The sequence below is a fragment of the Hyperoodon ampullatus genome (genome assembly GCF_949752795.1).
Source record: "Hyperoodon ampullatus genome assembly, chromosome: 3".
NCBI lineage: Eukaryota > Metazoa > Chordata > Mammalia > Artiodactyla > Ziphiidae > Hyperoodon > Hyperoodon ampullatus.
The window spans coordinates 135,767,146-135,793,949 of NC_136916.1; the positions used below are offsets into that span (position 1 = coordinate 135,767,146).

At 38.9% G+C, this 26,804-nt stretch overlaps 1 protein-coding gene across 1 annotated transcript in view; it reads left to right on the forward strand.

Moving 5' to 3' along the window:
- The window catches only part of TMEM260 (transmembrane protein 260), a gene marked incomplete at its 5' end in the record, with an annotated part of 32,690 nt that extends 14,208 nt beyond the window's left edge, over nucleotides 1–18,482 (forward strand). The window contains 6 exons of the mRNA XM_079699911.1: nucleotides 1,306–1,477; nucleotides 4,278–4,426; nucleotides 9,771–9,947; nucleotides 11,437–11,490; nucleotides 13,441–13,531; nucleotides 17,902–18,482. Coding sequence (XP_079556037.1) covers nucleotides 1,306–1,477; nucleotides 4,278–4,426; nucleotides 9,771–9,947; nucleotides 11,437–11,490; nucleotides 13,441–13,531; nucleotides 17,902–18,156 — 898 coding nt within the window. The 3' untranslated portion in view covers nucleotides 18,157–18,482. The remainder of the gene's footprint in view (nucleotides 1–1,305; nucleotides 1,478–4,277; nucleotides 4,427–9,770; nucleotides 9,948–11,436; nucleotides 11,491–13,440; nucleotides 13,532–17,901) is intronic.
- Between the last annotated feature and the right edge of the window lie 8,322 nt (nucleotides 18,483–26,804).

Genomic DNA, 26,804 nt, shown 5'->3' on the forward strand with positions numbered 1-26,804 from the left:
CAGTAGTTGTGGCATGTGGGCTCAGTAGTTGTGGCTCGTGGGCTCTAGAGCACAGGCTCTGTAGTTGTGGCACACGGGCTTAGTTGCTCTGCAGCACGTGGGATCTTCCCGGAGCAGGGCTCGAACCCGTGTCCCCTGCATTAGCAGGCAGATTCTTAACCACTGTGCCACCAGGGAAGTTCCACTCACCCTTTTTTATCCCAGTCTTCTCGTGGCTCAGGCCTTCAGGGCAATTCCAGTTCCACACCAGGGATGCCTGCACAGACTGGGTGGTTTGGTTTTGTTTTGGTTCTTTTTTTACCCCAGGTGAATGGAATAGACAGCAACCTTCCTGGGTGGCAAAATGTGAGGCATCGCCCTGCAATGTAGGGAATCACAGTAGAAAATGGTTGCATCAGTTACAAAGGCAAGGATAATATTTTGTTCCTGGAAGTATTCATTTGCTTTGTGATGCTAACCCAGTGAATCAACTTTAGGCTGTGTTTTTCAGTACCATTACATGTAATGGACCTGATAATAACAGGAAGGACATTGCTTCTTCTGTTTTTCGATGCTTTTCCTTTCTTGTATTCTTTTTCTTTTTTCATGGAAAGCTCTCAGAATTCATGCCAGTTTTTTCTTTGAAGTTAGGAAGTCCACTTCATCATTGAAAAGAGTTGTACTGCTGTTGTTGGCAATGGCAAATAATGCCTGGAGAGAAGTCAACATCTCAACAAATTATTCCTTCCCTTCTTTCTCATTGGTCTCATTCTCTAGTGATTTCTCAGTCTAGAAGGGAGAGAGGAACACAGGGAGTCTTTGGTCCAGGGAAGTGGTGGAAAGGATCAACCTCTATGTGCAAGAGAGTCAGACAAACGTGCAAATTTATGCCAGAAACTGGCAGATTTCCTTTTGCATTTCTGAAAATTCCTTTGAGCTAAATGGAATTAACATGAAATTACCTTAAACTCCAAGTGGAATCAGAAACCTTACTTCTTTTTAGTGAAATTGGATATGCTTTTAGGAAAAAAAGTACTTATTATTGACCACTAACTGATTCCCTTTTTTATGGAAATGATAATGAATTCCAGAAGTAAAGCAGTATGCTGATTTTTCTCAATTGCACAATTAGTTCCTTTTTTTTTTCCCAGTTAATAGTGTTCCCTTTTCAAATATATGCATCCTCTTAGAAGATATGTTAGAATATTTTAAAGCACTAAATGTAGATTGTGTGATGGGAAAGGAATGGAGCAGGAAATAAGCCCAGTCTTATTAAAACTAAAACAATGTGTTGCTATTTTAATATTTTGTAATCCTTTTATTTAGCATTTGTGACCAAAGGACCAACTATGTGATCGATAAGTTTGCAAAGAATCTTCTAGCCTCTATGCCTCATGATGCAATTATCTTACTCAGAGGAGATCTGCCAGGGAATTCTCTCCGTTACATGCATTATTGTGAGGGACTGAGGCCAGATATTTCATTAGTGGATCAGGAAGTAAGTATATGAAAGATACGCTTAGAATATAGTAGTAGCGATCATTTTAAAACATGTGTTTTTTAAAGAACTATTTTTTTTAAACATTGAGTGGGTACAGTTTCTATGATCACTTTTAGGTAAAATATATATCACATTCTTTTCTTTATTTTAACTAATATGAAAAGTCATGAGTTGCTTCTTTCCTTTTTAAACTGAATGTTCTTAGAATGAATGTGTTTCATATTAGATTCAAACAGCATCCTAGGTCTCTAGTTCACGTGACAGACCATGACAATGTTGTGTTGTAAATTTATTTTTAAATTGTTCTTTTACATCCAGCCAACTCAACCATTCAAATTAACACTTCCCAGTGATCCAGGGATTAAAATAAATAAGGCTGGCTATAAAATAAGTCATACTGCAGGTTGGTATACATTTCATGCAAAATAGAAATTATTAACCACGATTCTGCTATAGAATTTATTTGTAAATTTTGTTGATCTTATGACAAAAGTATTTTTGGAGAGGACTTGTGAAAATTTCAAGGTCTGTTAAAACAATCTTCTTGAACTGAAAAACATATGTAAACTATAGGATTTATTGTTTAAGCCATAAATAGTTAAAGGGAACAAATCTTTCTCTGGTGTTTTTAGAACAGTTCTCAGGAAAAGAGAAATCCTTAACCTTGAAAAAATACATTTAGTTTGAGCAAACTATTAGGCACAATACTTACTTAATAAATTTCATTCAATTAATGAAAAATTAAAATTTTTTGAGAACACTATAAACGGATTTGCAAATATAGGGAAATTTGAAAATTACACATATTTTTAGAAGGAGTTTGCATTTATATCATGTACACAAATGATTAATTTGATCTTCAGTCTAGCATCTGACCAAAGCTAGATCATTTGTTGAAAATATGGTATCTTACTATGATTTTAAATACTATTTGGGATGACAGCTACTATGATTGAGAAGCTTGGATTTCAAAGTTAATTAGACCCAAATTCAAGTCCTCATCCTCTCACTTCCTGGATGTGTGACTTCGGTCTATTGATTTTTCCTCTCAGAGCTTCTGTTTCCTTATCTATAAGTGGAAATGATCATTAGATAAGTAAGTTAGGATGCTTCTGAATGTAAGGAACAAAATCCCTGTCTAAGAGTAGCGTAAACTATGGAGTTTTTAATCTCACAAAACAAGTAGTCTGGAGAGAGGAGGTTTTAGGATTGATAATACAAGCAGTTCCATGATGACAGTGTTCTGGGGCAGCTTTTCTGCAGGTCTCTTGAACTGATGGATGCCTGGTTCCAAACATCACATGCAAAGTGCTTCTTCTGGGGTCTCTCTCTTTCTCTCTCTCTCTCTGTATTGGGAGTAACATGTACCCTAGATGCCCCCAGCAGACCTCTCCTTGAGCCCCACTAACCAGTATTGGGTCACATGACCACTCCTAAACTACTCACTAGCAAAGGAGAATGACTAGAACTACCTGATTAAAACCAGGATTGTGTTAGTTGGAAAGGATTGGCTGTTGAGTGGGCAATCAACAGTATCTGATATAATTTAATTATTCTCACATAATAAGGATATTATGAGAATTAAATTAGAAAGAGTAAGGCCATAGCACACAGTGGGTATTTAATTAATGTTACTATACCCAAGAACTGAAACTATTGGGTAATAAACTCTAATTCAATAAGTATTTTTTGAGTATTTACAATGTACACTTAGATTAAAATTAATTTGTCACTTCTAGTTAAATGACTTGTATAGACAAGTAAAACATAAGCATAATTGCTCAAACGATGATATCCAAACTTAATGAAGCTTTGAAGGTGTAAATAGGAGTCTTTTCTTTAAAAAAAAAAAAAGAAATCTGTACATATAAAAGTATAGAATGAAGTATATATTAAGTATAGAATTAAAAAAATTTTGATACTAATGATTTATTTTAATCAAAAGAATATGTAATTAATTTGGAGCTACTAATAAATTAAGATAATTTAGCCAAAGGGTTTTTAATTTTGAGGCCTAGGTTATCATATAATTGAGCTTCTCAAGGGCAGGGATTATATCTTCTTCATTATAGGTGAGCAATACTTGTTTTTTGAATGAATGAATGAAAGAACAGAGTAATGACACGTCTCTGTATTTTGCCTAGGTTTTCTAGTCTGGCCATCAGAAGGACATTTCAGGTCCAGCAAACATAGTTTGGGAAGTATTCTGTGCCAGGCAATGTGATAGGCGCAGAGGCAGTGAGACGAAAACAGCCCCTAAGGACATTTCAGGTCCAGCAAACATAGTTTGGGAAGTATTCTGTGCCAGGCAATGTGATAGGCGCAGAGGCAGTGAGACGAAAACAGCCCCTTTCATGTAGGAGCTTGCAGTCTAGTGAGGAATAGGCTAAGAGCTATAACTGAGGTAGGTACAAAGTGCTGTAGGAGCATGGGACCTGGGGGAGGCATCTGAGAGGCAGTGGTGTTTAAGCTGGTTCCGAAAGCTCCGTACACTCTCTAGGCATGAGAGCGGGAGGTCATTCTGGGTAGTCTGGCACATGCATGGAGGTAAGTGAAACTAGGTGCTGCTTTTATTGATGGCTGATAGTTATAATTTAAGGCATGAAACCTAAGGTCTAAGGCATTAGAAGAAGAGTCAGTGCCACATACCTCAGTTGCATTTGTATGTACTTTTCAATTATGTTTATATTTAATGAGTACCTCCACATTTTAGAACCTTTTCATTGTCCTTGATAAACTTGACTCTTTTTAAAGAAACATATTAAAAGCATGATATCATATTTTATCTTTCTGGCAGATGATGACTTATGAGTGGTATTTACCCAAGATGGCAAAGCATTTACCAGGCGTCAAATTTCCTGGGAACCGGTGGAATCCTGTGGAAGGAGTATTACCTAGTGGAATGGTCACATTTAATCTTTATCATTTTCTTGAAGTAAATAAACTGTAAGCACTCTTTTCATATAATAGCTTTTCTAAAATCTTAAGCTTTTCTAAAATTGTTTATGTAGCAGCTGTGCTTCATCCAAAAGACCAATTTTCTACACCTATTTCCCTGTCACCGGTGAGATTATCTCTGTAATTAAATTGAATATCTGTGCATAAATGAGGCCAGGCAGAAATAAATGTTATTGTTCTGGGTAAAAGAAAAATAAAGACAGATTAGCAAGAATAGCAAATAAGATCTTAGTACAATTCAGAGAAATTGGAGATGTGCCTGCCTACTTGAAATCATTGCAGGTAGATCGCAAGCAATTATAGTTTCCCCCTGATCAACACCATGGCCCCCTTTTAAGTTTAATGCAAATGTTTTCCAGGAATAATCACTATATAAAAATAGCTTAAGGATTTTTTTCTAAAGGATAAGGCATTTTTATAAATAAGAAAAACACCTACAGTTATGCTGGCTGAGATAACATGAGAATTGTGAATTCTATACTTGAGAACATAAAATTATTCATAGTTAAGGTCAAGAATAAATTACTCCTTCAGTGGTAGAGTGTTGAACATTTTTCCTGTCCATGAAATGCTTGGGATTGTCCAGAGCGTGAAGAAGAAAACTTATTTCATAATTTCTATTCTCTTATAAAGGAGACTTCAGAAATTCTTTGTAAAAGTTAAACTATCCCTTACCAAGAACCTAATGATGTGGTATTTTTGGTGTTCAGAGCCTGAAGTTTACTCTGGCTCATGAAGTAATATGAAGGTGATAGGTATAAATGTGCTGCGAGAATAATTGTTCTATTGTGGAATAAAATGTTAACAATTAACATCTCCAAATCAGCATTTTTTGGTGAATTTTATTTAATTCAACCTTATAAACATTAATTGAACCTACTATATACCAGTTTGTATTAGGCAATAAAGTGAGACAGTTCCAGATTTAAGTAAGACTACAATCTAGTTGTATCTATACACAGATACGAATACAATTGGCCATAATATGATGGCATAAGCTCTATACAAAGCCTTGTAAAGTGTGAGACACAGTAAATGTTCAATGTGTGTTTACTAAATAGATGATTTAATTCACAGTATAAGCCAAGTGTTCTGGGAGCACAGATGAGGAAGCAATTAATTCTGCCCAGGGGCATTCATGCAGTATTTATTTAATAAATATTGGGTATTCAAAAGGTCCCAAGACCTATACTAGCTGCAGATGCATGGATGTGATCCCTGCTGTTGCAGTCTTTCAGAGAGGTGTCAAGTGGTACCTTAAACATGAAACAGATAAGTTATAATATCAGCTGGCAAGCATGATAATAGTGGTATGGATAAAATGTTGGAGACTTAAAGGCTAAGTAAGAATTTGCCAAGTGGGTAGGAACAATTAGGATACAGAACACATCCATGACCCCAGAAACTCCCTTTCACTGTCCTGTGTCATCATACTGTCCCCGAAGCCCTAACCCTCACAACCACTGATCTATTCTCTGTTCCTATAGTTTTAACTTTTCCAGAATGTCATATAAATGGACTCATAAAGTATGTGACTTTTTGACATCAGCATATTTCACTTAGCATAATGCCTTGGAGATCCATACAAGTTATTGTTGTATATCAATAGTTTATTCCTTTTTGTTACTGAGTAGTATTCCATTGTATGGATGTACTACAGTTTATCCATCCACCTGTTGAAGGATATTTGGGTTGTTTCCAGTTTGGGGCATTTGTGAATAGAGCTGCTATAAACATTCATGTACATGTTTGTGTGTAAATATGTTTTCATACCTAGGAGTGGGATTACTGGATTGTTTGTTTTTTTTACTATTGAGTTGTGAGAGTTCTGTGTATATTCTAGATTCAAATCCTTTGTCAAATACGTGATTCATAAATATTTTCTCCCAGTCTTTTTGTTCTCTTCAAAGTGTCTTTTGCAGATAAAAGTTTCTTTATTTTGATGAAATCCAATTATCATTTTTTTCTTTTATGGATCATACTGTTTGATCTCATATCTAAGAACTCTTTGCCTAATACCAGGTCACAAAGATTCTCTCATGTTTTCTTCTAAGAGTTTTATAGTTTTATGTTTTACATTTCAGATCAATGGTCCCTTTTGAGTTAATTTTTGCAAGGGTGTTGCTTAGAACAAAGGTCTTTTTTTGCATATGAATATCATTTGTTGAAAACATTATTCTTTCTTCATTGAATTGCATTTGCACCTTTTTCTATATTTACAAAAAAATCCTTCTGGGTTTTTGGTTGGTTTTAATTTGATTAGTGTTTTCATGGTATTTCTCTTTTTATCCTTTTGCTTTTAACCACCTATGTCATGTTTAAAGTGGGTTTCTTGTAGACAGTACATATTTGGCTCTTGTTTTATTATACATCTGACAATGTCTATGTTTTCATTGTGTATTCAGATCATTTGCATTTAATGTAAATATTGATATGTTTTAGATGTACATCTATCATTTTGTTATTTGTTTTCTGTTTGTTTCTCTGTTTTTCATTCTACTGTTTCCCTTCCTGCTTTCTTTGGGATACTTTGATTTTTTCTAGTATTCCATGTTAAATTATTTTTACTATGTCTCTTGGTAAATTTTTCCAGTGGTTGCTCTTGGAATTACAGTATACAGACATACTTAACTTTTTATAGTCTACTTACTACTTCAAGTGAACTGTAGAAACCTTAGTGGCATATAAGTTCCTTTAACCTCCCCACTTTTGATTGAGTTGTCAAATATGTTAGACATGTGATAATTTTTGTTTTCAACCATCATACATATATTTTAAAATCTAAGAGAAAAGATAATCTAAAATATTTGTCCACATATTTACCAGATCTTTTGCTCTTCCTGCAATCCTGATATTCCAGGCTTCCCTCTTGTATCATTTCTCTTCATCTGAAATTAGTCCTTTAACATTTCTTTTAGAGCAAGACTGTTAGCAGTGAATTCTCTTAGTTTTCCTGTATCTGAAAATGTCTTTATTTCACCTTCATTTTTGAAGGATATTTCTGGATATGGAATTCTGGCTTGATAGTTCTTTTTTTTCCCCCACCACTTTAACAATGTTATTTTATATCCTTTTGACATGCATGGTTTCTGATGAGAAATCTGCAGTTATTCAAATCATTGTTTCTCTTGTGTGAAATGTGTTGTTTTTCTCTGGCTGCTTTCAAGATTTTTTATTTGTCTTTAGTTTTCAGCAGTCTGATTATGATGTATCTGGGCATGAATTTCTTTGAGTTTAACCTACTTGGGATTTACTGAGTGTCTCGAATCTGAAAGATTATGTCTTTCACAAAATTTGGAAGCTTCCTGATTTAAGTACTTTTTCTGCCCCAGCTTCTTTCTCTTCTCCTTCTGGGATTCTGATGACACCAGTGTTAGACCTTTTGATATTGTCCCACAGGTGCCTAAACTCTGTACATTTTTCTCAATATTTTTTCTCTTTGTTTAAATTGTATAATTTCTCTTGATCTGTCTTCAAGTTCACCCAGTGGAGGAGTAATAGGAATTTGCTCCCAACCTTTGGAACCACAGCTCCTCTGATTAGTGAGAAGTGTTCCCCTTCCTCAGAGCTATAGGGACCTGCCCAGCTGCCACTGCTGTAACTGTGCTGCTGCTGGCACAGTATTGCCTGGTGCCCAGGGAAGGAAAGAAGGGAAAACATCCTGGGGATTTCCTCTGCTCTCCCCAGTCCGTACAAGTTCCTTTTCCTGCCCTTTGGGCTAGGAAAAAGGGAGGGGGCCGGGCTTTTCTTGGAGTTCTTTCTGTCCTTACTTGGTATGTACTTTTGGGTTTCAGGCTTCCTTTGAGTCCAGGCCAGGTAATCCTGGAAGGGGAAAAGGGATAAACTCACTGCAGATTTGGTGGCACTTAGAATTCTGCTTTCTTCCTTCAATCTTCTTTCCACCATTTACTTTTCAGAGTCTTCAGATAGTTGTTCCAGGTCTTCTGTTCAGAAATTATAGTTGGGTGCAGTGAGAGAGACAGAATAGAATATGATGACTCCATCTTCCCTAGAATCAGAACTCTATTATGTTTTACTTTATGTCAGATATCTCATTTAATCTTAAACAGCTGTGAAAGATAGTTCATACCTATTTCACTGATGAGGAGACCAGACACAGGTAATTAAGTAATTTCCCCCAAATCATAGGGGTAATACATAGTGGAAAAAGTCCAGAATCTAAGCCAGAAGTTGTCTTGTTTCAAAGTTCATGAAGTTTTTACTTTCAAGTAATTGCTCCTAATATGCTCCTTTTTTTTTTCTACTTGGTAATAGCTGTTAAGGTATACACCAAAAATTGGAATAGAACCAGTCAATTATAATACTTTTGAGCCAAGCTTACTTAAACCACTTCTATTACGAATTTTTGCAGGATTTGAAGATGCTAATAGTCAAATCTAATTAATTTTATTCAGCAAATATTGTGTATTAGCTATGCATCATGCTATGTGGGATTTTGAATTAATTCAGAGATAGAGAGCCTATCCTCAGGATGCTTCTGGGCTTCTCAGAAAGATTTATAAATGAAGATAAGTTCAATAAAATAATGTTAAAAGAGATTAAAAATAAAATGCAATGGAAATTTGAGGAAGGAGAGATTAGTAGTAGTAGTACTACTACTACTACTATTTCCACCTATAAAATTTTAAAGGTATCAAATAATATGTATATTTACACATGAGACAGAACCACAGAAGCATTCCTTGTAACAGTGCTTATCCCCACGTGATTTCTTACAATGTCCCAAACAGGTAGTTTTATCATTTATGTCTGTGTGCTTCGCCTCAACCTCCCAAACAGCATTTTTTACACTAATATCAATGTAAATTTATTTATTTTTGGCTGCATTGGGTCTTTGTTGCTGTGCACGGGCTTTTCTCTAGTTGCGGCGAGCAGAGGCTACTCTTCGTTGTGGCGCACAGGCTTCTCATTGCGGTGGCTTCTCTTGTTGCAGAGCACGTGCTCTAGGTGCGTGGGCTTCAGTAGTTGTGGCATGCGAGCTCAGTAGTTATGGCTCACGGGCTCTAGAGTGCAGGCTCAGTAGTGGTGGCGCACGGGCTTAGTTGCTCCGTGGCATGTGGGATCTTCCTGGACTAAGGATCGAACCTGTGTTCCCTACATTGGCAGGTGGATTCCCAACCACTGCACCACCAGGGAAGTCCCTCAATGTAAATTTAAAACAATCTATTTGGGAGAGATTTAAATAAACCAGAGTGTTCACAAATGGTTTATTGGTAACCAAGGTTTAAAGAGTCAGAAATGACCCTTCATGAGCTATACTTTAACATTTAGAACTTTAAGTTAAAAATGCATATTTTTCTGTTTTCAATAGAAAAGAAACATTTGTTTGCATAGGAATTCATGAAGGCGACCCAACCTGGAAAAAGAACTATTCACTTTGGCCATGGGGTTCTTGTGACAAATTAGTTTCTTCGGAGATTGTATTCAACCCTGAGGAGTGGATTAAACTTACGAGAAACATCTATAACTGGACTGAAGACTATGGAAGGTATGGAGAGCAGTTATGTTTTTCGTCAGTGTATAGCCATTTTGTGTGCCTAAAAAACTTACTAAATTTTGAGATGCCTTTTAATTATTTGATGTATTTTGTGTTTTTTTATTAGTAGTTAATATCGTTATTTGCTGCCCACAGAGTATTGTAATAGAGAAAGAGAACATATATTTCTTGTCCTCAGGCTTGGAGATGGAGGAAGGGCGGTGGTGGTAGATTGGGCACCACAGTAGTTAAACATGTGCCACCGTCCACCTCCAGCTGTTGTAATGCTACACGGTCCACCATCCTGTAGCTTAGACCCTAAAAGTGGAAGAGATTTATTAACTGCAACAGAGCTTTAAAAGGCACTCACTCTGTTGCCCATGATAGTTTCCACCTGCATAAACTCATATTTTTTTTCCTTCAAGAATGGCAGATCACTTCTCTGTAGAGAAGACTGGGACTTGAGTAACTTTTTCTTCAGTTGTTTGTCATCAGCCTTGGTCTGTCGTTTTGGGCATGATTAGTCTTCCTGGAAGCATTTCTCCCTAGACTTGACTCTCTCTCATATGGAAGATGAGTCACCATCTGAAGATAGGTGTCTCCATTGCCTATTTTTTAAATTATGAATTATTCAAAGATTAGATAATTATTACTTATAATTTAAGAACAACAGTCAAGATCATATGAACAAATGGTGCCAAAGTTTTTTGAGTCAATATGAGCAAATAGACCACATTGCTGTGCACCAGTGAGAGCTGGATAAGTAGTTCTACATCAGAGTGCTCTGTGACGGGAATTCCCTGGCAGTCAAGTGGTTAGGACTCAGCGCTTTCACTGCCGTGGCCCAGGTTCAATCCCTGGTCGGAGAACTAGGATCCCACAAGCTGCACGGTGCGGCCAAAAAAAAGTACTCTGTGACCATTGTGAGGAAAAGTTAGAAAATCACCTGTTCTCCAAACAGCTGACAACAGTACAGGTACATGGCATCACTCATTATCTCCATTCTGTCAAAATAGATACATAATAAAAGAAACTTTAATTAAGTGAAAAAAAAATCAGCAAATGGTTCAGCCACTGTTTCTGGAGCAGCATCCTAGCTCCAGCAATGATTTATCCAAGCCGGGAGTCCCCTCTCTTTACAGCTCAGTGGCTCTTAGCTGTGTCCATAGAGTGACCCAGGCCTCACCCCTGCCCCATCGCCCACCTGACAGTTCTTAGGAACAGCTGGCTCCCCAAATGCCTCCAGCCTCTTCCCACTAATCTTTAGTTTGCCCCCGTGAGGCACCGGGGCTCATTATGCAGATTAAGAATACATTCACCAAAACCTCAAATTCCTAATGATCAAATTTTTCTAGGAGAATAAGTTTGTTATTTTGGTCTCTATCAGTACTTCAGGATGCAGCCTATTTTATTTGCCTTGTAAGATTATAAAACAAGAATTACATGTCCACAGCAGTAAAGGTAGTAGCAGAAACATGTTACTGTTTTCTTGTAACTGCAGGTTTGCTCCATCTTCCTGGGAATCTGTGGCCAATGAAGAGATGTGGCAAGCCAGGTAAATAATGTACACGTGTGTGTTTGCAGTCTGTTTGTAATGCAGCAGAAGAGCCTCTGGCGCTTTTCACCTGGGGAGTAGTGGTGCGTGGGGATCATAAAAATAATACTTATGAGCAATTATTTTGTTTGAGGCATTGTACTAATCATTACCCATGCATAATCTCATTTCATCCTCACAATAACCTGTGAAGAAGTTATTATTATCCCCGTTTTACAAAAGAACAAACTGGAGGTAGAGAGGTTACTTGTCCAAGGCCACATAGTTCTACCAATAGAGTCCAAAACTTACATCTGTCTGACTCTGGAACATTCCTAATTCCTATGCTCTCCTATCTCAACTAAACCAAAGTGAGTGTAATTGATTGAGGAGAAGTTGATAATTACAACCCTGTCTCCATGTGTAATGTGCTAGTTAATTATTTAAGCACTTATTGAAAACTTCCTAGAGACCAGGCACTGTGCTAGGCATGGAAGCTACACATATGAATATGACACAGTTCCTACTCTCAAGGAGCTCAGTCTAATGGAGCAGACAGACATGTTCAAAGAGATCTGACTATTCATGTGCTAGATACTGTACTTTCCTGTTGTTCCTGTGTGGAACAAATACTTCATGGTGATGCTCTTGACTCTCTGGGTTCCTGTCATTCTTTTAAAATATTCAAAACATCTAACACTAACAGACTTTGGCCTAAATATTAATGTAAAAGTCCTAAGTGATGCAGACAGGGGTACCAAGTATGAAGTGCTTCCTCCAGTAAAAATGTGTTGATGCCCACTCTGGGCCAGGGACTGTGCTTTGCACCAAGAATTGAGTTAGGGTGTAAAGGGCTTACATAACATTTAAAGAGGTTTTTTAAAAAATTGTCAAGAGGGACTTCCCTGGCGGTCCAGTGGTTGGGGCTTTGCCTTCCGGTGCGGGGGGTGCAGGTTCGATCCCTGGTTGGGGAGCTGGGATCCTGCATGCCTTGTGGCCAAAGGGCCAAAGCATAAAGCAGGGGTAACGTTGTGACAGATGCAATAAAGACTCTGAAAGTGGTCCACATCAAAAAAATCTTTAAAAAAAAATTGCTAAGAAATGGTTCTTGACAAAATAACAATTACAAAAAAAGATACAGTTTTTGCAGTAGTGTTTTTGAAAAAGTCAGCAAATTGCATATTTCAAGTTATCAGCCCAGTTATAGGAACAAATACTTGCTTTGAAGAACTAATCAAAGATACACCGAATGTCTCCACAATTCCTCACTGTGATTGAATGCGGGAAAGCTGGGGGAGAAATCACATAAAAGAAGAAAGCAGGTCATTATTCAGGCTATTGATTTAATTGGTGTGCTGAATACAATTTGGATGAGTTCATGTGGTCAAAGAGTCCAGCCATCTTTGAAGAACTGGTCACACATGGCATGAACTGTCGCGATGGGTACCTTCAGGGATATGCTGACAAACTCAGCAAGTCTCCACCTCCTAGCTGCTCTTGCATAATGAAATGTACATCTGGAGGGAAGATGATGTACAATAGGGATGATGAACATAAGCTTTTTTCTACGATTTGGCAGTAGGTGTGAATGCAGTGTCTTGGGATGGCGGGGGGAGGATTACTGTTGGTTCAGAGTAAACTTTTTTTTTTTTGTGGTACATGGGCCTCTCGCTGTTGTGGCCTCTCCCGTTGTGGAGCACAGGCTCCGGACGCGTGGGCTCAGCGGCCATGGCTCACAGGCCCAGCCGCTCCACGGCACGTGGGGTCCTCCCGGACCGGGGCACCCGTGTCCCCTGCATCGGCAGGCGGACTCTCTACCACTGCGCCACCAGGGAAGCCCCAGAGTAAACTATTAATATGAGAGAAGTGAAAAGAATACAGTAAATGGTTTTGCATGTTCCTTATCAATGGAAAAGCCTGGCAGATTTAGCTTTGAATGTAAAATTGACATGAACACCCTCCCACTCCCAGGATGAAAACACCGTTCTTCATCTTCAACCTGGCAGAAACCGCAAGTTTGCCTTCAAATGTGAAAGCTCAACTCTACACTCACGCATATAACGTATGTTGTACTTTTACATATATAAATTTATTTGGTGGGAGGGTGGTGGCTGTTGGGGATGGAGAAAGGGTGTATCACAGTAGAGTTTTTACTTTTTTGTTTCCAGCTTTATTTGGCATTATAAAGCAGTATAAATGGAAAAATAGTCATGTGTATCACAAATAATATCTAAAGTAAATGGCTGTGGTCCGCAAAATAATGAAAGAGGTTCATGTCTTAATCTTCAGAACCTATGAATATATGGCCTTACATGGCAAAGGGCACTTTGCAGATGTGATTAAGGATCTTGCGGTGGGGAGATTATCCTGGATTATCCGGGTGGGCCCAGCGTAATCACAAGGGTCCTTAGAAGAAGGAGGCAGGAAGGTCAGAGTCAGAGAAGGAGATGTGGCGTTGCAAGCAGAGGTCAGAGAGAAAGACTTAAAAGATTGCCACACATGTGGCCTGGAAGATGGAGGAAGGGGCCACAAGTTAGGGAGTGCAGGCAGCCTCTGGAAGCTGGAAAGGGCAAGGAAATAGATTCCCGAGCCTCCAGAAGGAACACAGCCCTGCTGATTTTACAAAAACCTTGATTTTTCTGACTTTTGACCCCTAGAAGTATTCGATAATACATTTATATTGTTTTAAGCCACTACATTTGTGGTGATTAGTTACAACAGCAATAGGAAACTAATATGATGGCTTTATTTAAAAAAAGAAACAAGTTCTGATGGGTTGCCCTCTATGCAAAATCATGACCCTGGCTACACTTGAAATGATCAGGCCGTGGCTGGTTGGGATTTCTTTTTTTTTTAAATTAATTAATTTATTTTTATTTATTTCTTTTTGGCTGCGTTGGGTCTTCGTTGCTGTGCACAGGCTTTCTCTAGTTGCGGCGAGCGGGGGCTACTCTTTGTTGCAGTGCACAGGCTTCTCATTGTGGTGGCTTCTCTTGTTGTGGAGCATGGGCTCTAAGGCGTGTAGGCTTCAGTAGCTGTGGCACTCGGGCTCAGTAGTTGTGGCTCGCGGGCTCTAGAGCGCAGGCTTAGTAATTGTGATACATGGCTTAGTTGCTCCGGGGCATGTGGGATCTTCCTGAACCAGGGCTTGAACCCGTGTCCCCTGCATTGGCAAGCGGATTCTTAACCACTGCACCACCAGGGAAGCCCTGGTTGGGATTTTATGAGAGAGATAAAGGGTCATGGAGAGTGGCTCTGTCTTCTGATGTGGCCCCAGGAAACCAAACAGCCTTCACATCCAGCCACACTGAGGCTCTTGCTTAGCTGGTCCTCTGTGATGGCAAGGGGAGTACAGAGCAGAGGCTTGCTTTGCTGTAGCACTATGTTAACAAGTCCCTGCTTTTCTGTGATTTATAGCACTGAGCTCTTCATCACCTTCAGAGATAGTCTTGGAGCCTGCTCTGTAGGAAATAGACATTCTGGCGAAGGCCAATAAGAACAGAGCCCAGGAGCTGTATGTCTAAGCAAGTGAGGAGGTATTTCTGCTGTCTCTGGGCTGCTGTAGATCTACTCAGCCAGGGCACTTGTTTGGTGCTGAGTCAAAATTGCATGGTGTCCAATTAGTATGACAGATTTTACTCCTCAATTTTGTGCTCATTGGTCCATTGTTTATTCATTTATTCATTCACTCACAGAGCATTTATGGAGCACCCAGTCTGTACCAAATACTGTGATGGAGACAATCAGGAATATTCCCTGCTGTCAAAGAGGCACAAGCTAGAGAGAGAGATGGAAGATGAGGTCCTCAGCTAATTCAGTTGTGAGAGTTAGGAGAGGTTTGCAGAGGTGCGGTGGGAGCAGAGAGCAGCATATGAGTACAGCCTTCTGGGGAGGGGGTGGTGAGGAAGGGAGGGAAGGCTTCTAGAGGAGATGTCACTGCAGTGTCATCTTGAAAGATCAGAAGGAACTGGCCAGGCAGATGTGGGGCAGGGTAGCGAGAAAGTGGGGGAGGGCGGACAGTCCATAAGGAGGGAACCACAGGGACAAAGGTGGAAACCTCCTAGGTGCCCACTCAAGGACAGCCAGGGACTAGTTATAGGAAGCGGCATGCTGGAGTTCTGTCTGGCAGTCAGGAGGTCCAGGTTCAAGGCCTGCTCCACCATTCACTGTCAACTGTGAGCCAGTTAACCTTTCCAGACCTCTATTTTTTCTTAAAAAAAAAAAAGTGGACTGTAAACTTTATAGATTCTCTCTCATATCCTGGTCATATCCGGTTCATCTCTAATACCCTGTATAATTCTGTGAAAAACTAGTAGTATTTAGTTGGGAGAAATCTGAGACTTACTAATATTTTATATTCTCATCAGTGATCTGTTCCATGGTCAGTTGTTAGGCCACCACTGAAGCTAATTCATGGATTTATTGTCCCTTTGGGCCTGTAAGCATTACTCTGTTCAGTGAACACAAGTCTGTAGCAGTCTATAGGTATCTCCTTCACATATGTCTCCAGATGTATAACAATATTTGCAAGAAAAATGAGGCCAAAAACTCCATGGGTCAACACAAATCAGCCCCTAGTACAGGTTTTTCAAGAACATTCTTGTTAGCTATAAAAGATATTTTTGTTATTATTTACATTATCCTGCTCAATAGCTTATACAGAACATTAAGTTCAGGTATAGTGGGAGAGCAAGAATGATCTTTGTTATCTTTAGGAAAACATCTGATACATTGAAGATTTCCCCCCAAGACAGAATACGTTCCCCTAACACTAATGTCACAGTGATACACGCCTAGAGGGGGAAATGTAATTCCACATGATGAGAAATGACTCTTAGCTTCTTAAGATACAGCACATGTGGCCTAATGGGCCATCCAGAATGAGTCGATGTTCTAGAAAAGGGTAGCGTAGTTGTTCTGATGTCTGAAGACTGAAGCAGGGAGGTCATGAGCGTGCCTCTTATTCTCTTGATCCATTGGGAAATGAAGTGCTAGCGTCTGTCTTGCACTCCAGAACCTTATCAGGATTTTGAAAACTTGGGAAAGAAAAGAACCTGAGCAGTTCCTGAGCGCCTACTTTGTTCCGGGCAGCCTGCCACGCATTTTACACATGTCCCTCATCAGAGGGAGGCTTGGGAAGAGGAGCAACGGATAGGGCAAAAAAACCCAAAAAACTATGAGGAAGGTGGAGAAGCTTTGAATATTTTACTAAGAAAATAAACGGGTAGGAGGCTGACTTAATGCTTTGATGTCTATGAAAGTGCAAGGTGACTCTCCTATTTTATGGAGTGAAGAGAACTAAGGGGAAAATAGCTTTAAAAGGCAGCGTGAGGACTGAGGGTTATTAAATATCAAAAGGACATATCAAATATGGATTGGGGACTTTTTCATGGGGATGTTGTTTTGAAATAGATTAGGTAGGCATTTGTCTGCTCTGGAGTAGGGGTTGGGGAAATAGATAATATAATTGGGTCCCTTTCAACTGGATGATGTAATGAGTATAGTTCTAATTCAGAAAGCCCTTGTCCCTGGAGAAAGCATCATTGCTTGTCCTGTGCTCTCATGGAGGCTACTGTTTAACTCAAGTGCCTGTGGATCTGACTCCAATTTGATAATCCCCAAGAAGCCTGTGAAATTCCCAAATAAGCAAGTATAATATTCTGTTTTGTAGATTTACATCTACTTTTTGGTTTATTTGTTAAATTTTGATGTTTTTCCTCTGGAAAACTCAATATTAAAGATTCTAACTCTATCCAATTAATACTATCTCTGATATTGAAAAACAAAATTCTGAATTCCTGTGGGCAAAGTTTTAACTATGAAAATTGTAATTTTAGGACACTGTGAAGATTTTCAATATCTCACTTTAAGGATGTCTCTTAAATTCTATTATGCCCAGTCTGTTTGATGCTGGATTTGTTTGATGTGCTTTATTGTTGCTATTGTTATTGCTGTTGTTTATAATATAGAGAGAAATTTATGTAAGAATGAGGGACAAAATTTAAATTTCTTTAAGTTCTTTTTCCATGCAGTTTTCTAAAGAAAGCTATTTTTTTCTCCAATAGCTAAATTTAGAGTTTCAGCCTTTCTGCCTGTTGAGTAAATAGCTTTCCATGAATTAGAACTAAATCCCTTTCTCAGAACGTCTTTCTGGAGGAAGAGCATTTTGTCCTGACACAGTGTGTCTTAGGTTCCCTCTGCAACATCCAAAAAACCCCAGAAGCAGTTTTAGATGAAGCACATTTGCCTACTGTTACTGTAATAATTATAGTAACATCCTTGCATTTTCTGCATGGCCTAGCAACAATTAGATTTTTACTGTAGGCTGCTTGGATGTTTTTTTCTTGTGTTAATTTCTCTGTGTTTTCAGGGTTTTTTTTGAAAAAAGTCAAGGGATAACAATGGAATACCAACATTTTTGCTGTCTTCCAGCTTTATAAGGAGATTGTCTATTTACGAAAGGAACATCCAGTGAACTGGCATAAGAACTATGCCATCGCCTGTGAACGGATGCTGCGCCTTCGGGAAAGAGGTGCAGACCCTGAACTCTTGTTATCTGAAACCATCAGACACTTCCGTCTCTACACTCAGAAGGCCCAGAATGATCCACAGCTGGCCGATATTTCAGTTGCTCTAAAACACCTAAGAAAAGAACTGCAAAGTCTGAGAAATATGCAAAATGGCTGAGACAGCAAACTGTGAAAAACCTGCTTGACGTTTGGCTTCCAAAATCTAAAAGTTTTTCATCCAAGAAAAGAAACAGCATAAAAAAATGGAAGCCTAAGTCATCTCCCAGATATAAGTACATGGTGCAGCCGTACTGTTTCGGAGCGGGGGGCGGTTAGAGACTGAGATGTGCTATTTATGCAAATTCTATTTAGCCCATGTTACTGAATTAGCATTTCAGCGAGAATATTTTGAAAAATCTTCCTACTTCCACAGTCTTTCACCAAATGAGTTGCTTGATTAGATTCTAGAAGAGAATGAACTGTTTTCATATACTTAAAATATTGACCATGGGGCTTCCCTGGTGGCGCAGTGGTTGAGAGTCCGCCTGCCGATGCAGGGGAAACGGGTTCGTGCCCCAGTCTGGGAGGATCCCACATGCCGCGGAGCGGCTGGGCCCGTGGGCCATGGCCGCTGAGCCTGTGCGTCCGGAGCCTGTGCTCCGCAATGGGAGAGGCCACAGCAGTGAGAGGCCCGCGTACCGCAAAAAAAAAAAAAAAAAAAAAAAAAAAAAAAAAATATTGACCATGAATCTTAAGGGCCCTGCTTATTGGGATTGGTATTGAAATTAAATTCTTAAAACATTAATACCATACCAAAGACATTCTTTGTTTCCGAGAAGTGAAATCTTTTTTTTTTTTACGAATGAATCTTGTTATGCTTCAAGTTAGAATACTGTTGTTTCGTTTTTTTTTTTTTTTTTGAGTAGCTGTGGTTGTTACATAATCTCACACTTCAAACTAAATACCAACCAAATGGTATTTTGAAAAGGTTGGGGTTTTATTGTCTTAGCTCATTCTCTGAAATCACTAAAAAATTAAGCTAATTGTTGTTTGCTTTTTTTTCAGTTGCTTAAACTGATTAGCAAGTAAAAAGGATTTTGTCTTTCCTTAATTAATTTTATATTCATGTTTTACTTCCATTTGGGCTCATAAATCTGGGTCCAATAATTAGTCCTGCTGCCAAAATGCCAAAAAAAAAAAAAGGGCAGGGACTTGGGGGGTGTGGGGAAGTGGTTCAATAAATTCATTTCTGTTACAAGCATCTTTTATACATATTACTAAAGAGAACATAGTAAGAAATGCAAATAATAGTTCTTTATTTTATTATGACAGTTAATTAATAGCAACCTGTTTTAATGAATAAAGTCACTCAGAGTCCTTCAGCACTTCCTAAGTAGAGGCCTGAATCTGTAGGGATTCTTTTCCCCCCAATTGTATAGCTCCTAGACTCCAAGAACTATATAGGCCCCTGTATAGAAATGCTCACTAATGAAGAGGGAGGGCTAGAAGCTTGTCTGCATTCAAAGATCACTGGTGAGTCATTCAGCAAGAAAAGGCCCCTTACCAGGAATAGTCACAGTTCCGTGGCATTGTACTAGCAAAAGGGTCTGATCAAAGGTCTCCTGTGGAGCTTGCATGGTTCCCTTTCATACTACGACCATAATTAAAACCACTAATTCTCTTTTAAAATGCTGCAGGATGCCATGTAGGCATCTGTCTGGAGTGTCCTTTGTGATGTCATAAGCTGTTAAGGACCAGTGCCGAGGGCTTTTGAGTGAAATGCCAGTCATGAAGGTGCTTCAAGACAAGGGTGCCTCTAAAAGCTTGACAGGGCCTTGACTGCACAATTCGAGCTGAATTTGCCCCTTGTCAGCTGCCAGTAAATAAATCTCAAAGGGGGAAAAGCTGAAGTTTCATTACCTGATCCATGGGGCTTTGTTGGTTTTGGCATCACACAGGGGAAGCTCTTGCCCCTCCATTCTCTGGATTTGAAGATGTCCATTGGAGCCTGCAGTGCCTGGACGGGGTTCAGAGCGGAACCTTTTGAAGAGTGTCAATAGTTGTAACAGTTCAGCTGTTAGGAAGACAAATAAATGGAGGAGCTCATTAATCCGCTTTTGGCTCTCAGTGCCTTTTGCCCTTTTATCACAGCCTTATTAGGCTCCTACTCATCTTGAACCAGAAAAAAATGAATTGAAGTTGTTGAGTACTAATTGGCAAAGACTTTTAATCATGGGCCAAGAACTTTCACTGACTTGAAAGTAACTTCTCCACAGGGAAGAGCCAAAAACCTGGTTTACCTTAAAACAAAAACCTGTTGGAGTGCGGTGTGGTGTAAAAATTTAAGGAAGCATTGATAAATTGTCTAAGTGGATCCATTTGAGAGAATTATATAAGATTATGATTTCCACTTTTCTTTAAAAAGAGTACAATAAAATTCATATATGCGTTCCCTGGAAATGCATTGTCTTTATTATTTCAGAAAAGAGATTGCATGCGTATGTGAGATGATCATATTGGTTTTGAACATCTTCATATTGTATATGGAATAATATGTAAATATTCACCTCAGCATCTATATACACATCTGGTGTTGGAGTAGTATTTCCTATTTATGGCCTTAAGAATGGAAAGTGAGGGCCTCTTTTTGAAAATATCTGCATTTTAAATGTGTCTATAATGTGGTACTACATACATGCCTGAATATGCTTTGCATATTGACTGTTGTCTGATGGTACGTAGATTATTCTGTATTTGTGCATCAGTGGCTTTGGACCACTCTCTGTTTGAGAAAGCAATGATATGATGGCCCACAGTAGACAGGATCCTAATCATTTAAATTTCCAAAAACCAGCAGTGAATGAAAAAAGAGCAAACTGAGCTGAGATTTTGGGATGTTGGGCTTCATTCCCAGATCAACTACTTTGAAGAGTTCTTTCCTTTCTACTGTGTGAGGTTAAACAAGTTGCTTTCTTTGTCTTTCTCTTACTTCTCCTTGGCTGGTACACAAACACCATAAAATCTGACAGAAGGGGTATCCTTTAGTCTAACCCCCGACATGGAAGAGGATGTGAAGGAGGTGACTTCTGCAGGTTTTGGCTGGCATTCTCCTAGCAGTGTCCCTGGAGTGCCGTGGGTTGGCAGGATGACAGGAACCCTGCAAGGCCAAGTTCTGCCTGGACTTTGGCCTGAGGAGCAAGTGGGAGCCAGCAAAACTGTCTGCCTCTCCACATGCTGTGGTGCCCTCCTGCCCAGCACCGAGGCTGGCACACACCAGAGTGGAGAGGGAGATTGTGGCTTCCATGTTCCCTAACAAACCTCCCCAGCCCTGTTCCCGCTGATGGAGGTATGCTTGCTTCTTGCTATTGACTTTCCTCTTCTCTTTGTTTTTTCAAAGGATCCTTTTTTTTTTTTTAATGCTTTTCTCTGACTCAAAATGCAGCCAAAATAGAAGTGAATCAATGACTAGTGTCCTATTTTGAAGTCTTCTAATAGAAATTGTGAAATGTTATTTCTGCCTATATTCGTAGTCCTTTCTAATGACAGAACCATGATGTTTAGCCTTTATTATACTTAAATAAAGCCATTTTGAGTGTTAGGATTATTGTATGATACCCTGCTGATTTCTTTAAGTCATCAGATTAGGATATGAAGAGTAGATTTTTAATTTATATTTTGAAAGTTAAACAGTGTGAGTCCTTTTTCATAGTTCCTACCAATATCCCTCAGAATTTAGAAATGTTAATACTTTTAATATTCAGGACAAAAAGTTAACACCAAAGATTTTTTTTTAAAGTGGATCCTATTACAGCAAATCCTTTTACTCTGTTTTAACTCTGGTATATTTTGTAAAAGCACCAATGTAGAGTATTACTTAAAATTCTGTTCTTCTAACTGGCTCCAAGTCCTACGGTTCAGTAAAGAAAAAACTCAAACAGTAAGAGATTCACACTGCTTTGTTCATCCTCATATTTTGCTGTGAATGCAAACCCATTCTAAGGCTTATACTCACAAACAAATAAGTAATGTTTCCAGGGATTCTGGAAACATCTAAAGGCCAAGATCTTGGCACAGCATTACAGAGCAAACAGGGAGCTAAAGCTTTAGCCGCGATCATATTCAATGAAGACGTCATTGTCAGTACCCTCTAAAGGTCTGTTTGATTTGGATCAGCGTGGACGGTATAAAACAAGCCTCAGGAATAGCACGATATGCTTACCTGGATATCGGAAGGTAAACTAGTAGGAATATATCTTGAGGAAGGGATTTTTCTGAAAAAAAAATCTGATTGCTCTTCAACAATGTAACATATATTTGTATATCCTGGAAAGATTAGCTTATGTCATATCGCAAAAAGAAAAAGATGGGAGAGACAGGTAGAGGTTACAAAACTGTAAACATAGAGCCTGAAATTATTGCCCTGTAAATAGAGTTATCTGGATCTTTTCCACCGATCCCAAGTGTTATTGGTGAGGGTTAATTTTCAATAGCACAGATATTGTGATGATTTTAAAAAGTTGATAAGTTTGAGAAAGTTTCAAGATATAGATCGAATACAAAGGCAAATAATTGGACCATGTTCCCATCCACGTGATCCAACTTCACAGAGCACCTAAGTAGTTGCAAGTCTTTTTGTACATAATTGCCACTAGATGAGGTTAATGTTAAATAAATGTCTAATAAAAGATAAATAGAAATAAGCCCAATTGAAGTTTTAACCCATTCAGAATGTTAATTGTTTAGAATCTGTTATAGATCTGTACAGGTAGTATGGGGGGGTAACATAGGTGAATTATAATTTTTATATTGGTAAATTCATTATATATTATAAACTAATAAATGAAGATTACATCCTGTTTTTTAAAATATGCAAACAAACCATAACCGTCTTCTATTTTAGAAATGTTATCTGGGGACTTCCCTGGTGGTCCAGTGGTTAAGAATCTGCCTTCCAATGCACGGGATGCAGGTTTGATCCCTGGTCGGGGAACTAAGATCCCACATGCCACAGGGCAACTAAGCCCTTAAGCCTCAACTACTGAGCACATGAGCCACAGCTAGAGAGAAGCCCATGTGCCACAACTAGAGAAAAGCCCGCGCACCACAACGAGAGAGAAACCCGTGCCACAATGAAGAGCCCACACGCCGCAACGAAGATCCCACGTACTTAGCTGCATTGCAACTAAGACCCAACGCAGCCAAAAATAAAAAGTAAATAAATAAATATTTAAAAAAAAAAAGAAATGCTCTCTGAGGAGTTATTTTATAATATAACCTTTTAAAGAAAATCTTTGGAGATTTCTCTCATATAAATAAGATATTCCCTAATGGTTGAACCATTGGAAATACCCTTAATACCTGTGGTTGTCACTTATATGCAAAAGTATGTGTGATTAAAGCCACAAAGGGAACAATGCTTGTGAAGTCAGACCCAATTTTCTCTTCCTTGGATTATAGTGTGATGGAACCTAAATGAATCACTTATTACCGCACATCCTTGAGTACCATCTGAGACACAAGAAATCCCTGTAATACCTGGCATGCCAAGACTTCTCAAAAACTGCCACAGAGGATTTGAGGACAGGGTAAAAGATGCAAGGACTAGAATCTTGTTACAGTATCTCCCCCCAAAATGGGTTTTGAAAGTGGAAGGAAAACATATAATTGTTTTATTTATTAAAAAAAAATTTTTTTTGCCTGCACCATGCAGTTTGTGGGACTTTAGCTCCCTGACCAGGGATCAAACCTGGGGCCCCTGCAGTGGAAGCACGGATATCCTAACCACTGGACCACCAGAAAATTCCCTAAAATTGTTTTATTATTAACAGTGATTTTAAAAGTTAATATTTAAAAAAATGAAGGGCTCTTTTAAAATACTCTAGCAAAAGCCACAGAAGCTTTAAAAGGGGTTGTTTATAAATAGAAGATGATTCATTTATCAAAACTCTAGGTTCCTTTGCTTGAAGACTTCAAAGCCAATCTACCAGGTGAGAGGAAGTTTCAAAAATAGATTTGCTTATAGAAGAATGAAAAACCAAAGTTCAATTATGCAGAGTTTAAAATGGGTAAGTTCACTGAGAGTACTTGTACTTAGTGGTTGTTTCTATTTAGTGTGTCATAATTTTTCACTAAAATTAGAGCATATTCCTTCAATGTGTGGACTGGTATCCACACAGTTTTTATATTTCTCTTTCAGCGATCAGAGTGTTAACCATTAACCTGTGCAGTAACCTGCATTCATCTGGAGGCAGCTCCCCAACGTGCAGGACTGTGCCTAGTTACAGTGATAGTAAGGCTGGGTCGTAACATCAATTAAGTGGAAATTGACCAGCTTTTTCATAATGAAATAGAATAAAAAATACAATGCATCAGAGGTAACAAGGGTAGCTACTGTTTCACGAAATTTTGTTTCATTTCACATATATGTGTGTGTGGTTTATGTACAGCACATATATCATACTATGAAAGATATATATAGATAGATACAACGTTTACATATAAATCTATAAATGTATGTGAACAAGGTCATAATATAAAATGTACTTCTTACTGTGGATCACAGTAAAGAATAAATGTGAAAGCCGCTGGCCTAGGAGAATTTATCCAAATTTATTGAAAATGCCAAAAAGGTTGTCTAAGGGATCATCTAGTATAACTAGCACAACTAATCTAGTTAGGGACTAGAAACAAGGTTCTTAGCTCAATCTGGTATACTTTCCCCTCTTCCATCACAGTTAAATGAAACCAGTTACATTCTACTATCAACTCTGTGTCACATTGACCCAAATTATGCAGTCATGTTAAAATTATGATAGGGGGATTCCCTGGTGGCTCAGTGGTTGAGAATCCGCCTGCCAATGCAAGGGGCACAGGTTCGAGCCCTGGTCCGGGAGGATCCCATATGCTGCGGAGCAACTAAGCCCGTGCACCACAACTACTAAGCCTGCGCTCTAGAGCCATGAGCCACAACTACTGAGCACACATGCCACAACTACTGAAGCCCACAAACCTAGAGCCTGTGCTCTGCAACAAAGACAAGCCACTGCAATGAGAAGCCCGCTCACTGCAACAAAGAGTAGCCCCTGCTTGCTGCAACTAGAGAAAGCCCGCGCACAGCAGTGAAGACCCAACACAGCCAAAAATAAATAAACAAATACATAAATAAATTTATTAAAAAAATTATGATAAACTTTTCTAGCTGTAAAAGGTGTGTGAAATCAAGAACTATGTCATAGGAAATTGTTTAAAAGCCATACACTGAACTTCTTCTTTCTTGCCCTCCTCCAAACCTCTGGAATATAATTTCTTTTTTTCCTTCCTTTCTACACAGGGCCAGTTGTATCCCTGGCTTTTGATAGAGAATTTTCCTACCCATTCTGGACTTAGGAATATATATCCAAATTAAAGGTTTTAGTGTGATAAGAAAAAGTCACTTTGAAATCCAGGAACTTATTAGCATAAATTACATTCCAGCTGAATCAGCTACTGAAAGCTCCATTTGAAAAATGTCGCTCTAGTTTATATACTCCTTCCCCCTCCTATGCAGGGTTCAGAACATAATAGTATTTCTATGTTTTGCAGAAGGAAATATGTCCCAGCTCCACTGGAATGTTCATTGAGTTGGGAATTAGACTTTTCCTCCAGAAACCAAAACCACCTAGAGCCAGTGTTCATGATTGTTCTGTTTGGTTCAGCCACTCTATTAAAATTTTTTGACAGTGTCCAGAAGGTCAGAGGCCTCTGTGAAGAACTAAATATCTGTTTTCCTAATTATGAGCCTTACCAATTCAGTGTTTAGATGATAATGATTTCTTCCAAATTTGGCTCTGAAGTCATAAGTATGATTTGTAAAAATGTATAACAACAATAATAACAATTATTGTTATAACAACTAATTCCATTTAATATCCATTGAATGGCTTCATTCCTGCATTTACTGGCAGAGCTGGAAGTAGTTTGGCTTTCATCTTTGGGAGGCAAATAAATTTAGTGTCATTCATGCGACAAAGACTCCTTCTGATGTGACCACACAAGCCATGCTGCATGCGTTTATCTGACAATACTTTTCTCCTTTCACATGTCCCCTCGTGAACAATTAAATAGTTGATCTACAGAGCCTAAACCTGTTGAATGCTATGAGCTAATTTGTACAAGATAAATGTGGGAGCCTGTGCAAGAATCAAACAAAACTAGAACTTTATTTTAAATCAATTCCATAAGATTTCTTAATAATTGTGCTTATAATTGTCATGTGAAACATGTGACCTGCTTGAAATTTTGTAAGATAGATCTTTTATCTTTTTTATTATAGTGCTGCTGGATTAAAGAAATATTTTAACAAACACCTTCATCTCAGCTGAAAGCTCCCCCAGCAGTGTGCAGTCTCCTGCAGGAACTCACTGTCACCTCCCATGGAGAGGTGACACCTCTCTAGATCTTGTTGCCTGCGTGAAGTAGTACACACACACACACACACACACACACAGAGGGACATGTGCCTGGCGGGGTCATTGTGTCCCTGAAACAGCAGAATCCTAGTCCTTCCCAAGCATGCACGTGCGTGCGCGTGTGCACACACACACACACACACAGAGGGACATGTGCCTGGCGGGGTCATTGTGTCCCTGAAACAGCAGAATCCTAGTCCTTCCCAAGCATGCACGTGCGTGCGCGTGTGCACACACACACACACACACGAGTAAAATCCATTCCACGCAACTCCATTACCATCACTGTCTTCCCTTCTTTACTGGCTTCCCCAAGCCATGGTCCACTAGGCAGGGAGCTCCAACATTACTACTATTTGCCTCTTTCCAAACTGAGATT